This window comes from Balaenoptera ricei, chromosome 2 (genome assembly GCF_028023285.1).
Source record: "Balaenoptera ricei isolate mBalRic1 chromosome 2, mBalRic1.hap2, whole genome shotgun sequence".
NCBI lineage: Eukaryota > Metazoa > Chordata > Mammalia > Artiodactyla > Balaenopteridae > Balaenoptera > Balaenoptera ricei.
In genome coordinates, this window is record NC_082640.1 from 62,516,237 (window position 1) to 62,530,163 (window position 13,927).

Genomic DNA, 13,927 nt, shown 5'->3' on the forward strand with positions numbered 1-13,927 from the left:
AGAGGGTTGAGTGAACAACAGAATTGAAAAGCATTGAATCTGTGGGGTGTGAAGAATGGCAGCGAGTCTAGTTATGGAACGTCTAGGTTTTAATGGGCCAAGTTTTTGTGATTTTCTTCTTGCATTGCTTTGTGGCTGAGCCCAGAGAAAGCAATTAGTAGAGTTGCCACACTGAGGGACTTACTAATTATTCAATATTAAAGGCTTCAATGAGGAGGCTTCTGTAGGGTCAGAGAATTGAGATATGTAGCCACGTGGGGACTACTGAGCCTGTTTCCTTGTCTGTAAAGTGGGATAATATTTGGCAATTAAATGAGATCACGTGAAAAGCAACTAGTGCAATGCCCGGCTTATAATTATTATTCAGTCAATATATGACTTCAATGTGAAGTGCAAAGGCTGTCTCAATAAAGTTACTTCAAAGCGTCAACATTTATAAAACTTTTACTATGTGCCAGGCACCGTTCTAGATGCTCTGGTAAGTCATTGTCCATCACCTCAGGGGCCTTACATAGGGTAACCAGATGTGTAAACAAATAATGGAAGTGTGTACAAGATTTAGAGGTGGCAGAAAAGGAAGGGTGAGTGCCTGGTTCAGGAGAAACAACATTATGATCACCGTCATAATATTGGATGTTCATTGGGTATTTACTGTGTCCTGGGCACCATTCTAAGCACTTCACATGCTTATCACAGTTAATTTTCATGGCATCTCTATGAGGTACTGTTTTCCCCTTTTTGTTATTATCCTCATTTTGTTGGAGTTAAGTGTTCCATTAAATCTTTCACCAGGAATGACTTCAAAGTGTCTAGAATTCTTCGTTCCCTGGGTTCTAATAAATTCTTCTCAGGTTCATTCATTCAAGACCCCTTCATTTTGGGTAGAATTCTGATTTAATTTCTGCCATTTTTTTCCCACTCTGTAGCCTTCTTTTGTCTTCAAGTATATAGAAGCCAGATGGGAGGCAACAGGGTGCTATTGGTACAGGCACTGAATCTCCACAGTTGTCCCATCGGCTTTGCCTGAAGGATGTTCCTCAGCCTCCACACTATGTGTCTGCTGAAGTTTGGGGAGTAGCAAGTGTATGAAGATGACCTGAAGTAGAGTTACTGCTTACTGTCTTGCAAAAGGATCAAGTCAGAGTTTGAGTGAGGCACTCTGGTTTGAGCTCCCTTAGTTCAGCACCACTTAACGCATACTCATTTTTCTCAGTAAAAGCAGTTCTAGTTCTACTCTGAAGGGGAGTAGCTGGTGAAGCCACAGTTGGCTTGTTTCTGCTGCTTCTGGCTTGCCTCTTTATTCTTCTCTTTGCGCTTCAGTAGCACTGTATCTTGCTCTCAGGACAAGCTCTGCTTTCACCATTCCAGGCTGTCAGTTGTTTTCCACAGCTGGCGTTCCATTTCTGCCTCTGAGCCCTGTCTGCCTTCCTCTGCTTCTTGTCCCCAGAGGCCCTCAAGATGTGTCCTAATGCTTTCAAGACGAGCAGTGTTTTTTACCTCCTGAAGAACAGGTAATCAGGAAATCTGTTTTGGGTTAGTTTATGTGTTCAGAAGGAATTCAGAAAGAAAGAAATCTTTGAGCTTAGAAGTGGCCATTGAGGAATTTTACCCTGAGGATAGTGAAGACTGCCTTCAGTGGCTATCGTGCTCCTGAGGAGGATCCTTCTCACGCGGAGACTCGAGTGTCTGCTGCAGTGGAACTGGTCATGATCTCACTGCTTTTTCAAACCATTGACCCAACCCACATGGGTTCTTCCTTGATCTCCCTTCAACCCTCATTCCCCTTCCTGTGTTTACAGATTAGACCATGTGCTACAGGGATGCCATTCCCGGGGAGGCACCTCTTTTACATTTCTTATCCTAAGAGAGCCACAGGGGAGACATGAGGAGGTAACGTCTAGGAGGTGTTCTGGACCAGAAAACCTGCATTAACAATACCTGTGCTCCTGCACCAAGTGCCGCCACAGCTTTTCATTGAGCAGAGCTGATGAGCCTAGTTTCTGAAATTGTGTCTCTGCAGGCAGACTTCCTTGACAGTGACTTGGTTGATTCTGGGGAACCTCAGGTTCTAGCAGATCCTCCGGTGCCAGGAGTGGAGGGAGTAGTTATTTCTTTTAAAATTTATTTATTTATTTATTTATTTTATTTTTGGCTGTGTTGGGTCTTCGTTTCTGTGCGAGGGCTTTCTCTAGTTGTGGCGAGCGGGGGCCACTCTTCATCGTGGTGCGCGGGCCTCTCACTGTTGCGGCCTCACTTGCTGCGGAGCACAAGCTCCAGACGCGCAGGCTCAGTAGTTGTGGCTCACGGGCCCAGTTGCTCCACGGCATGTGGGATCCTCCCAGACCAGGGCTCGAACCCGTGTCCCCTGCATTGGCAGGAGGATTCTCAACGACTGCGCCACCAGGGAAGCCCAGTTATTTCTTTTAATGTGGAATCCTTCAGAGTTTCTGGGCTTGGATAATCAGGTGGACACTTGTCATCAGCCTGAAGGGCTTGGTTGTCGTCCTTGGCACTCATGAGGTTTTAGAGCAGTACTGTTAAGACAGGTGTCTTGGCTTAGACTCTTCCCCCAGTAATGAACACTTGTGCTTCCTACAGTCCTACTGGAAAAGGTCTCATGGCAACTTGCTGCCAGAGTTTTTTTTTTTTTTTTTTTAAGTGTATGTCTGTATTTTAAATTTTTATTTATTTATTTATTTATTTTTGGCTGTTTTGGGTCTTCGTTTCTGTGTGAGGGCTTTCTCTAGTTGCGGCAAGCGGGGGCCACTATTCATCGCGGTGCACGGGCCTCTCACCATCGCGGCCTCTCTTGTTGCGGAGCACAGGCTCCAGACACGCAGGCTCAGTGGTTGTGGCTCACGAGCCTATTTGCTCCGCAGCATGTGGGATCCTCCCAGACCAGGGCTCGAACCCGTGTCCCCTGCATTGGCAGGCAGATTCTCAACCACTGCGCCACCAGGGAAGCCCTACTGCCAGAGTTTTTTAATTTTAAGAGTTTAAGCTCAAACTAAGGGCTGGGGGATCTGGAGCCAGCACATGATGGCCTGACACCTGAGTTTTGATGAAGGTGCCAATTGGTCATTTTAGAAACTTGAGTTGGTCTCTGCAAATGTGATTGTTTTTGCTATTATGTGCCCTTTGCCATTTCACAGCCACACGCGTCTGGCCAGAGCAAGGAAGGGGTTTGATTTCAATGTATCCATCATCCTCCTTAAATTCAACATATCAAAGCTAAATCAGTCATTCACCCCCTCCCATAGCTTTGACTCCTTAGCATTCCCATTTCTTTCAGTGGAATCACCATTTTTAAAGTGTCCAGCATGAAACTTTGTGGCTATCTTTGCCTCTTACTTCTTATAAAAATTCATGACTAGAGGGCTTCCCTGGTGGCTCAGTGGTTAAGAATCCACCTGCCAATGTGGGGGACACGGGTTTGAGCCCTGGTCCGGGAAGATCCCACATGCTGCAGAGCAACTAAGCCCATGCGCCACAACTACTGAGCCTGCGCTCTAGAGCTCGCGAGCCACAACTACTGAGCCCATGTGCCACAACTACTGAAGCCTGCACACCTAGAGCCTGTGCTCCACAACAAGAAAAGCCACTGCAGTGAGAAGCCTGCGCACTGCAACAGAGTAGCCCCCGCTTGCCACAACTAGAGAAAGTCCACGTGCAGCAATGGAGACCCAACGCAGCCAAAAAAAAAAAAAAATTCATGACTAGAAAGAACGCTGGAGGCCATTTTTTGCTAATTTAATAACACAATGATTCCTTCTGACAAGGAGTTTTCCTTTATCCTCAGTATTCATTCTGACTCTAGATTCTCTTCTTCCTCAGTGGTCCTTGAAATTGTCATGACCTTTTACTTTTTTATGCTACCCCACAGGTTCCCTTTGTCCCTTGAAATCGATTCTACATGGCCTTCTGCCCTCATTTTCTAGCCCTGTCAACTTCATCCTGTATAAAACAACTTGGTTTTAATGCCTTCTGAAGTCTGGCCCTGCCCACTACTCTAAACTAGCCTTCATGGCAGTCTCTGGGCTCCAAGCCAGGGTAGTTTTCATCTGCTCATGTCACACCCTTTCCAGCCTCTGTAACTTTGTTCATGGTTCCTCCGCCACCTCAGGTGCGCTCCCTTTTCTATCATTGTGACTGTAATTCTGTCTGTCTTGTGAGGCGTGGTTCAGATTGAGGATTTGACACTACCTACAGCTCCTGGTTTGAAATTCCTATTTTACACCTGTGCTCAGGATGACACAGTTTTTTTTCTCTGATGTTTGCACATATATATTTTTTGTTTCCAGCTAGGTTGTAAGACTGGGAATGTGGTTTGTTTTCATATTCTTTTTATTTATTCTGTTTCCTGCCATTCCCGCCCCCCACCACCACTGGCTTGATGTATTATTACTCTGCAAACATTTGTTGATCGTATTTGGAGGCACTTTACTCTTTTTTCTCTCCAACTTTTTATATTGAAAAAAATTTCAAACTTTCAGAAAAGGTGCTAGAATAGTATAGTGAACAACCATATGTCCTTCATTTAGATTCACCAGTTAACATTTTGCCACATTTACTTTATAGAAATGCACACACACACACCCCTGAACAATTTAGATTTAGTTGCACTCATTACATTTCACCCGTAAATACTTCCATATGTATTCAGTAGGATGTTGCTCTCTACAGCCACACTACAAGATTGCGCTCAGGAAATTTAAAATTAATACAAAAGTATTATCTAATTCCATATGCAAAGCTTTCCAGTTGTCCCAATCATGTCCTTTATAGTTGTTTTTGTTTTTTTTTAACTCATTTATTTTTTGGCTGCGTTGGGTCTTCATTGCTGTGCACGGGCTTTCTCTAGTTGCGGTGAGCGGGGGCTACTCTTTGTTGCAGTGCGCAAGCTTCTCATTGCAGTGGCTTCTCTTGTTGCACAGCACGGGCTCTAGGTGCACGGGCTTCAGTAGTTGTGGCACGTGGGCTCAGTAGTTGTGGCTCACGGGCTCTAGAGCGCAGGCTCGGTAGTTGTGGCACACGGGCTTAGTTGCTCCACAGCATGTGGGATCTTCCCGGACCAGGGCTCGAACCCATGTCCCCCCACATTGGCAGGCAGATTCTTAACCACTGTGCCACTAGGGAAGTCCCTATAGTTGTATTTTTAATCAACCATTGCATATTACATATAGTTGTCAGATCTCTTTCATTTCCTTTAATCAGGACAGTTCCCACAACTTTTGGTGTCCTTTGTGATATTGACATTTGTAAAGAGTCTAGGCCAGTTGATTTGCAGAATAACCCTTGGTTTTGATTTATTGATTGTTTCCTTTTGATGTGATTCATGTTGAACCTTTTTTCCAGGATTTTGGTGGGACTCTGTCTCTCTTGGAGCATTACATCATACAGTACACAACGTCAGTTTGTCCCATCACTGAGGCTAGTTTGATCACTTGGTAAGGTGTTGTCCAACAGATTTCTTCCTTGTAAAGATACTTTTCCCCTTTGTAATTAGTAATCTTGTCAGGAAGTCCTTTACCTCTTGAGTCCAAAGCTTGTTCCAGTAGAGCTTTAACCTGAGGGAATGAGATCCAGTGTGGATAGGAGGTTGTTCTAGTTGTTAACGGGGGAAGGAAGAAGTGGGGAAAGAGTCAGAAACATCTTACCCGCACTTGCCTTTGGTTACAGCTGGACTCTTACCCAGCTGCAGAGAGGAATGCCCTGAGGCTGTTATACAGGTTTCCTTCACATTCATTCATTAATTCAACACATATTTATGTAGCCCCTCCACTAGGCACTGTGCACTGAAGGCACAATGGAGAGGAAGGGGATACAGCAGTGGACAAGACAGTTACTGCCCTCATGGAGCTTACAGTTTCGTGAAGTAGATAGTCCAAAAGGAAAAAAGAGTTATTTACAAATTGTATTAAGCACAGTGAAGCAGGTAGGCAGCATGCTGAGACTGAGGGATCTTTAAACTGAGACCTGAAGAATGAGGAACCTGCCATGTGTGGTGTCAGGGAGCATTGGAAGAAAGAAGAGAGTGCCGGAAGAGGGAAAGCATGTGAGGGGACGTGCTTCCTGAGGCTGGGAGGAACCTGGAGTACTGAGGAACCAGGAGGCAGCCCCGATGCCCAGAGCGTGGTGCAGGTTGAGGCCCGAAGTAAAGGGGCTGAAGTGCACAGGGGCCAGATCACGGGGTGCCTTGTGGACCCCAGTAAAGAGTACTAGGGGTATTTAGGTTTCTCGTAACAAATTCCTCTTTCAAAGGTATGCTTGACACCAAATTGCGTTTTGTGGCAGCCTTAATATAAGTCTACAGGGGCTGTCTGTACATTGGGTCTAAAGGTATGCGTTTACCAGTTGCTTTATACTCCAAAAAAGAACTCGTCTGATATTGCTGCCCGATTGTGTGACCACCACAGAATGGAATCAGAACTCATAGTCCTGGAGAAATCCCCATGCCCAGTAATGGGCTGTGCTCCTCATTGATAAGACATAGGATACAAACAGCCTTTCCAACTAAAAGGCCATGCCAGTGTGAGGATTGAGTTTGGATTTGAGATGACGCTTTGTTGTGGGAGCCCTGTTACACAACAGAAAGGCTGGGAGGTATGAAGGACAGGGAGGGAATGTACATGCAGAGGCTGCGGGGGAAGGCTTGGACGTGGTGCTAGAAGGTGTCTTGAGGGTGGGGAAGTGCGATGGAGGGTGTGATAACATGCATATGTGTCCGTAAAGGAGGGAAAGGCCCCAAATAGTATGTACTGGAAGGAGCAGTGCGGAAGTGACAAAGACATGAAGAAGGGGCAGCACACATGGTGCTGGGCCGCGAGGCTCCATGGCCCTGCTTCAGGCTGTGGAATGAGCTGTGCGGGGAGGAGGCATCTTCTCTCCTGGCCTGTACTGGGTGTGCTTAAGCCGTTTTCCTTGATATCCTAAGATTAATCAGATCCTAAGAAGTGCTCTGCTTGTCACGAACTGGCTATAATTATATCTCTCTCTTGTTTCACTGACAGCTCTGAAGTACATATTAATATTAAGAGAAGCCCTACCAACTAATTTTACTGCCTTGGTTCCCAAACAATAAAGATCCACCTTCCAACCAAAATATAATTGGGCTTGGCCCATGTTCAGGCTTTGGTGATGTTATTGTTTGCAGTTTACACGCTATGTTCTTGGTTCCCTTCCTTTGGAGTTTATTTTATTCCCTCTGCCTGTTTCTGATAAGCCAGTCTGACTGGTTGGACTCTGTGTGTAAATGTTGAAAAGGAACATTTTGTGGTGCTAGCATGTTCCTTTCAGAGATACAGAGTAGAATACAGTGAAGTCCTAGACCCTGCGACCGGCAGACTAAGCAGAAAGGATTCCTGGCTATATCTTTCCCTAGGCTACAAAACATGCCAGTTCATCAACAGGACCCCTTCCCTGCAGCACAAATCAGTGAGATGTAACAGACACACAGTTTCCAGCTGCAGCATTCAGCCAGCCAGCATGGAGTAAACTCTTCTCCGCCTGTGCCATGAGTTTTGTACCCCTAAGACTGAGGAGGAAGGTAGCAGAAAACACTCAGCCTGCCCCCAGAGAGCCCTCAGAACCGGAGAGGGGGTGCCTATACGCAGAGCACAAGACCTAGTCCCAGAAAGAAAGTTTGATTAGTGGGGTGGCAGGCCCAAGACTCACTGCCCTGATCTGTTTCAAATTCACCAGGAAGGGAATACGTAGGTGAAGAAATGCACAGACTTGAGGGAAAGCTCTCCCTTGCGTGACTCTGCAGGTGAAGAGGGTGTTTGAAGTAGGCAAGTGCATGACTTGTCTGACAGGTTTAGAGTTGTTAGTGGCTTAGGACTCCTGAGAATTCATTCAGCTTTTTCACACTGCTGTCAGTGGTTCCTAGTTAGTTCTGATAACATGTGCATGTCTGGAGCAGGCCATAAGAAATGGCTCTTTTAATCAGCGGTTGACTTGCAAGGTCAGGCTACAGCCTCCAGCATCGGCATCCGGGATATCAATGACTGACATTTCACAAAGGGTGAGGGGAGAGGCGAAGCTCACTGTTCGTTGTCTCTGCCCCAGGCAGGAGTAGGACTCATACAGGTGGAAGGGGTCAATTAACCGACTGGATAGTGTGAATTTTGACATGGCGATGGTTTTTATTTCATTATTACATTAAGTTATTATCATTTTGCCTTATTTTGCCTTCCCTTGAGAGGATACAGATGTGGGTGCTTTAAGTTCAGTCTTTATGCTTGGATTTCTGTTGTTAAAATGTACAGCCACAGTCTAATTCTGTGTGGTTTTAAGAATCCATGTAGGCAGGATTGGATATCTGATAGAACCTCAAGAAATTTCTCCCGAAAGGATCAGTGAGGAAGAGAAGTTTTTCTATACAGGGTTCTGGAACCAACAGGATGATGATGCACTTTCTGAAAACTTCTGCCTTCGAGTTAAGTAAGCCACACAAGAAATAACAGTAGGTTTGCATCATTTATACGTTTGAGTACCTGATGAGAACTTGCATCTATTGGTAAATAACTACAGCTGGGACAGTATAACTGAGGTGGGGGCTGAGGAGGTAAGAGGCTTATTTCCTACTTTGAGGAGTTTACAGTCCAGTATAGATGAGGACACAGGATCTAAAAAGGCATGTGATCCAGCCAGACAAAACTAATTACATGCAATCCCACGATGACTTGCTGATTGGAATCTGTGTTTCTTGGTCTGCCAGTGAGGCCAGATGGGGCTGTTTGGCAGAGGGTTTGCTCCCTTGGGGCCAGCCCAGTGGCTTTAGCCTTTGTAAGATGGCATTGGTTGTCAAGGCAAAAGATCACAATTTTTGACTTTGTTGTCTCTTTCCTGTCCTGGTTTTCTGGGCCCTGAAACGGCACCTTGCTACTGATATGTATAATACTATGGACTCCTTCAAGTGTACCCAGCTGCTGCAGACTTTGACCTTGTAAAACCAGGTATCAATACTTTCCATGGTGTACTTTCAATGACTATGATTCTCCCTAACCTTTATAGAGTTCTGTTTGTTTATGGTGAGTAAAAGATTCTTCTGAGTCGCTTAAAGCAAGCCATAGGTTACTTTCCGTGTACTCTTTCCCTGTGGTAAGAGTATTGGGTTACAGTCACCCCAAATGGGGAGAAAATGACAAAATTATTTAAGAAAACAAGTTCCTAGTTGAATTTCTTCAGCCAAAAGGAAGGGCTAAATAGAGGACAATAGGAGGAAGAAGATGTGGGGAGCAGATGGGATGAACAAGTCATCCTGCCTTGAAACTGAACAGCAGGGACCAAGAGGGTCAGGAGGGTTAGCTAGTGTCTGTTCCACTCTGGGGAAGGATAAGGGGGTCTGCTTGTGAGGAAAACCTCACTGCCAGGAACGGCATTTCCCCCACTTTGAGAAAAGCATGTTTTCTTCTAATGTGGTTGATAGATTGCAGCCTTTTCTTGATAGTACCAAATACATCTTCATGGATTTGGCCTTTGTGGTCTAAAGCTACACTTCTAAGAGAGTTTAAGTTCATCCCTGCTCTGTGGTAACCTGAAGAGGTTGTTACTCAGTTCCCCATGCACTGCCTGAGCTCTGTGGAGAGCGGCATAGCACGCCTAAGTCCCAGATTAGGCAGATGGGCTGGGGAGGGTCAGTCTTAAAGTCTTGGCTGTCACAGATCAACTACACCCATTTGTGGAGCTGGTTTCCTGTAAGCACTTTCCCTTTTTCCTCACCTCCTTTCCAACTGCAGACTCTGGCCTGGTTGTCCCAAGTATTTCCTATGAGCTGCATAAAAAGCTGTTGTCTGTGGCTGAGAAGCATGGCTTGACTCTGGAGCGGAGACTGGAGATGACAGGCGTGTGTGCCAGTCAGATGGCACTGACCCTACTCGGAGGACCCAACAGGTAAATGCCTCCAGATCGGCGGGGGCTGAGTGTGGGGTGAGGCTGCTCTGCCTCAGCACCACCACAGTGCGTCACACACACAGTTCATCAGACCGTTGCTGTTCCTCTAACGTGAGTACCTCTGTGAAGTCACTTTCCTGGATGCTACAAGGTTTTTGTTTGCCTCTCTCACCCTTGTCCTGGAAGTCCTCATTCTTCTCCCAGCAAACCACCCTTTGATCCTTCCTTCGTGGTAACAGCTGACTCTCAGACTCCTGCTGACTACCAGAGGCTTGCTTTCTAAGAACCTTCAGAGACCCAGCCTTTGGAACTCGCCATTCACTCAGAGGGCTGGGATAAAAATCAATCCTCAGTTCTATACCTGAGAGCTTCTAGAATAACCCTGACAACTGGGTATAAGAGCTAGACTTTGGTACCTTTCCACTTGCCCTTTAGGCTGCTATATCAGGGGCAGTGCTTAGTTTTGTGGATGTTTACTGATACCATGTACCAGACCTTGTGCTAGGGCTAGGGATACAAAGAATAAGAAAATACTGCTCCTGTCCTCCAGTAGCCTAGTGAGGTCTCCAGAAAGTCCAGTGCTGTGGTAGAGGAAACAGAAGACTCTCCAGGAAGCCACATTTCTACTCCAGGCTGGAGAAGCCACTCACCACCCTTCCTAGAGCAGTGGCATCCAAACTGAGTCCTACAGAGCAAGGGGGAGTTCACAGCGGCGAGCAGGAAGGGGGAAAAGTAAAAAGCGTGTGCCAAGGGCAGAAAGGATCAGGAGACTGTGGATCCATAAGTCATTTTGTGTGGCTGGAAAGTAGGGCTTTGGTACAGCTGAGAGATAGGGAGCTGCTGAAGGGATTTCAGTAGGGCTGTAACATGGTTAGTCTTGTGTTTTAAAAAGGCGACTTTGGCCAAGTAGATTAATGGAGGCAAGACTGGGGCCATGAGACCAGTTAGAAAACTGAGCCAGGGGCCAGATGATGGTGGCCCCAAGCAGGGAAGTAGGGATCAGAGAAGTGGGTGGATGAGGGAATTTTTAAAGGTAAAATCAGCAGGGCAGGGTATTGAATGGATATGGAAGGTGATAGAAAGTGAAGTGTCGGTGATCACTGAACTTAAAGCGTTCTAGCATGGACATCTGGTTGGATAGTGATAGCATTCACTGTGATAAGGAACGTGGGAAGAGGGGCAGGTTTGGGGGAGATGATGGATTTTGTTCTGGATATGCTGGGTTTAGGAGGCCTGTGAGACATCCAGATAAACCACTGGCAATCTGGATCTGAAGTTTAGAAAAAGGTCTGAGCAGAAGATAAAGATCTGGAAGTCATCATCTGGTACATGGTATAAGAATAGGCAAGCTCCTCTAAGGAGAGGGTGTACAGGGAGGAAAGGGCCTAGGGTGGAATTCTGGGGAACATCAGCATTAAAGCAGAGTTACGAGATGAGGAGCCTTCCAAACTAGCTAAGAAAGTTTAAAGCCAGAGAGGTAAGAGAACCAAGAGGGTAGTGTGTAAGAACCAAAGGAATGGTGTTTGAGGAATAAAGGGATGGTCAGCAGTGGCGATGCTGAGAGAGCAAGCACAATTAGAGTTGACAGGTATCTGCTGGATTTGTCAATGAAGAGGAGGACTTTGGTAGCCTTGTGGGAGAGTGGTGTCTAAAGTGATCCACGCTGGCTGTGAGGTTTCCCCTCCTGGCTGCTCCACTCCCCTCACCCTATAGCATTGTGTTCATTCCTCCTTGTCCCTTGATTTAGGCCTGCTTCCCAACCTGGATCCCTGGCCTCTCCTCTGCCAGGAAAGAGCCAGTGGAGACCCCAAAAGAGGAAGTAGTGCAAGCTGCTCTCTGAAGGACTATCCTGCCCTTGGGTCTGATGACCGTTGAACCTTCTCCCAGAGCAGCCATTGGGGCAACTTGAGGAATAACCCCTGTGAAGGGAGAAGTACTCGTCATATTTCCGTAAGATGCAAACACGGTGAGGGAAATGAATGACTCGGTGTATATGTACAGTACATTACCACATTCCCCCAAATGTATTTGGAGAGTGGGGGTTTCCTCTTTGGCTTGACAACATCTGTCTTCCTCTCTTTGGGGAAAAACAGTGACTGTCACTGCTCCGCCCCTAAGCAGGGGCCTAAGCCTCTTTCTTGCTGTTCATCTCCCCTTCCCTTCCTGCCCTGGGGTCAGACTGAGTCGGGCACAGCTCTAGGGCTAATCCTCTAAACCTCCTTACTTGTGGCTGAGACCAGAGAGGTCTCAGCTTTGAACGGCAGGAACCTGGAAGTGACTTCATCAGGAAGTGGGTGTCCAAGGCAGCTACCAGCCTAGGAGGCCAGGAAGCCCCTAGCCTGCCCGCTGCCTCCTCTGTGACCGGTAGTGTAACAGTGCCAGCATCGATTGAGTACTTTGTGTGTCGGTTCCTGTTCCAAGTGCTTTACATCCATTCATCCACCCAGCGTCCTGTGAAATAGGTACTATTAGTATCTACACCATTGCCCTTATTAGCTTACTGGCAGCTCAGTACAGAGAACTTGGACTGGCAACTGATTGAGGATGTTTAGAACTACCCTCTTGGGTACTTGCTGTGAGTGTCTTAGGAGTTGAGCCAGAGTAATCGTAAAAGGGGTGGGTCAGAGTTTCACAAGTGAAGGGGTTTCTGGGCAGGGGAAATAGTTGGAGCAGAAGCAAGAAAGAACCTTACACGTGCAGCAGAGAATGATGAGACCAGTGTTCCTGCAGTGGAGCAGGTATGTCGGGGAAGAAGAGCAAAGAAGGCTGCAGAGGTAGAAAAGCCTCTTTGCTAAGAAGAGTTTGGACCTAATAGGTCATACGGAGAGAACAGTAAGTGTCCTTGGTCAGAAAGCAATGTTCTGGCAACAGTGTTATATGGAACAAGATCTGGGTGAACTACCTAATGAGAGGACCCAGCAGATGACGTGACACCGGGATGTGGGACAGTGGGAGTGCCACCCTGTAAACCTGGCCTTTAGTGCATTTTGTCCATCCCCCTCTGGAACCTGGGACTAGCGAGAACTCTGAGAGCAATAGGTGCCGAGAGGCACTTGCCTGGTATATGATGCAAGGGATTGGCAGGTCTGCAGCTGATAATGCTTCTTTGCCTTCTGTTCCAGGTTGAATCCCAAAAATGTTCACCAGAGGCCTACGGTGGCCCTGCTATGTGGGCCGCATGTGAAGGGGGCTCAGGGTATCAGCTGTGGGAGGCACCTAGCCAACCATGATGTCCAGGTCATCCTCTTCCTGCCCAACTTCGTGAAGATGCTGGAATCCATTACCAACGAACTGTCTCTCTTCAGCAAGACCCAGGGCCAACAAGTGTCTAGCCTCAAAGGTGAGCACTTGCAGAGAGCTGGGCTGAGGCCCTCTCCGTCCTCGGTGCTTTCACTGGTCTGGCGGTGCCGCCCAGTGGTGACAGGTGGAAAAGCACCACAAGTGTAAAGAGTGCTTTGCCCGCAAGTAGTCTTAGTGTCTAAGGAAATAAATACCTTTGGTGTCGACTTGCCTACTTCCTATCCCTTCACCCTCCTCCTTCTCCCACTACTCAAATGGAGAGGTGGGGACCCATTTATTCATTTCACAGATATTTACAGAACGGGCACTGTTTTTGACACTGGGGATATGGCGATAGATTTTTTTCTCTAAAAAAATATTTATTTATTTGGTTGCATTGGGTCTTAGTTGTGGCAGGCGGCTCCTTAGTTGCAGCTCAGGGGTTCCTTAGTTGCAGCTCGCTGGCTCCTTTGTTGCAGCATGCGAACTCTTAGTTGTGGCATGCATGTGGGATCTAGTTCCCAGACCAGGGATCAAACCCAGGCCCCCTGCATTAGGAGAGTGGAGTCTTAACCACCGTGCCACCAGGGAAGTCCCAGATTTATTTTCTTAATCCATGCTTCCGTGGAGCTTACATTCTGGTTAGGACAGATGACAAGTAATATCTCTATCGGGTCACATGGCAGTAAGTGTTATGGAGACAAATAAAGCAGGGAAGGAAGACAGAGAATGTCGGAGGGTTGGGTGGAGGGTA

General features: G+C 46.8%; 1 protein-coding gene across 1 annotated transcript in view; it reads left to right on the forward strand.

Moving 5' to 3' along the window:
- Positions 1 to 13,927, forward strand: part of EDC3 (enhancer of mRNA decapping 3) — a 52,529-nt gene that overhangs the window by 34,318 nt on the left and 4,284 nt on the right. The window contains exons 5-6 of the mRNA XM_059912767.1: positions 9,741 to 9,894; positions 13,017 to 13,234. Coding sequence (XP_059768750.1) covers positions 9,741 to 9,894; positions 13,017 to 13,234 — 372 coding nt within the window. The remainder of the gene's footprint in view (positions 1 to 9,740; positions 9,895 to 13,016; positions 13,235 to 13,927) is intronic.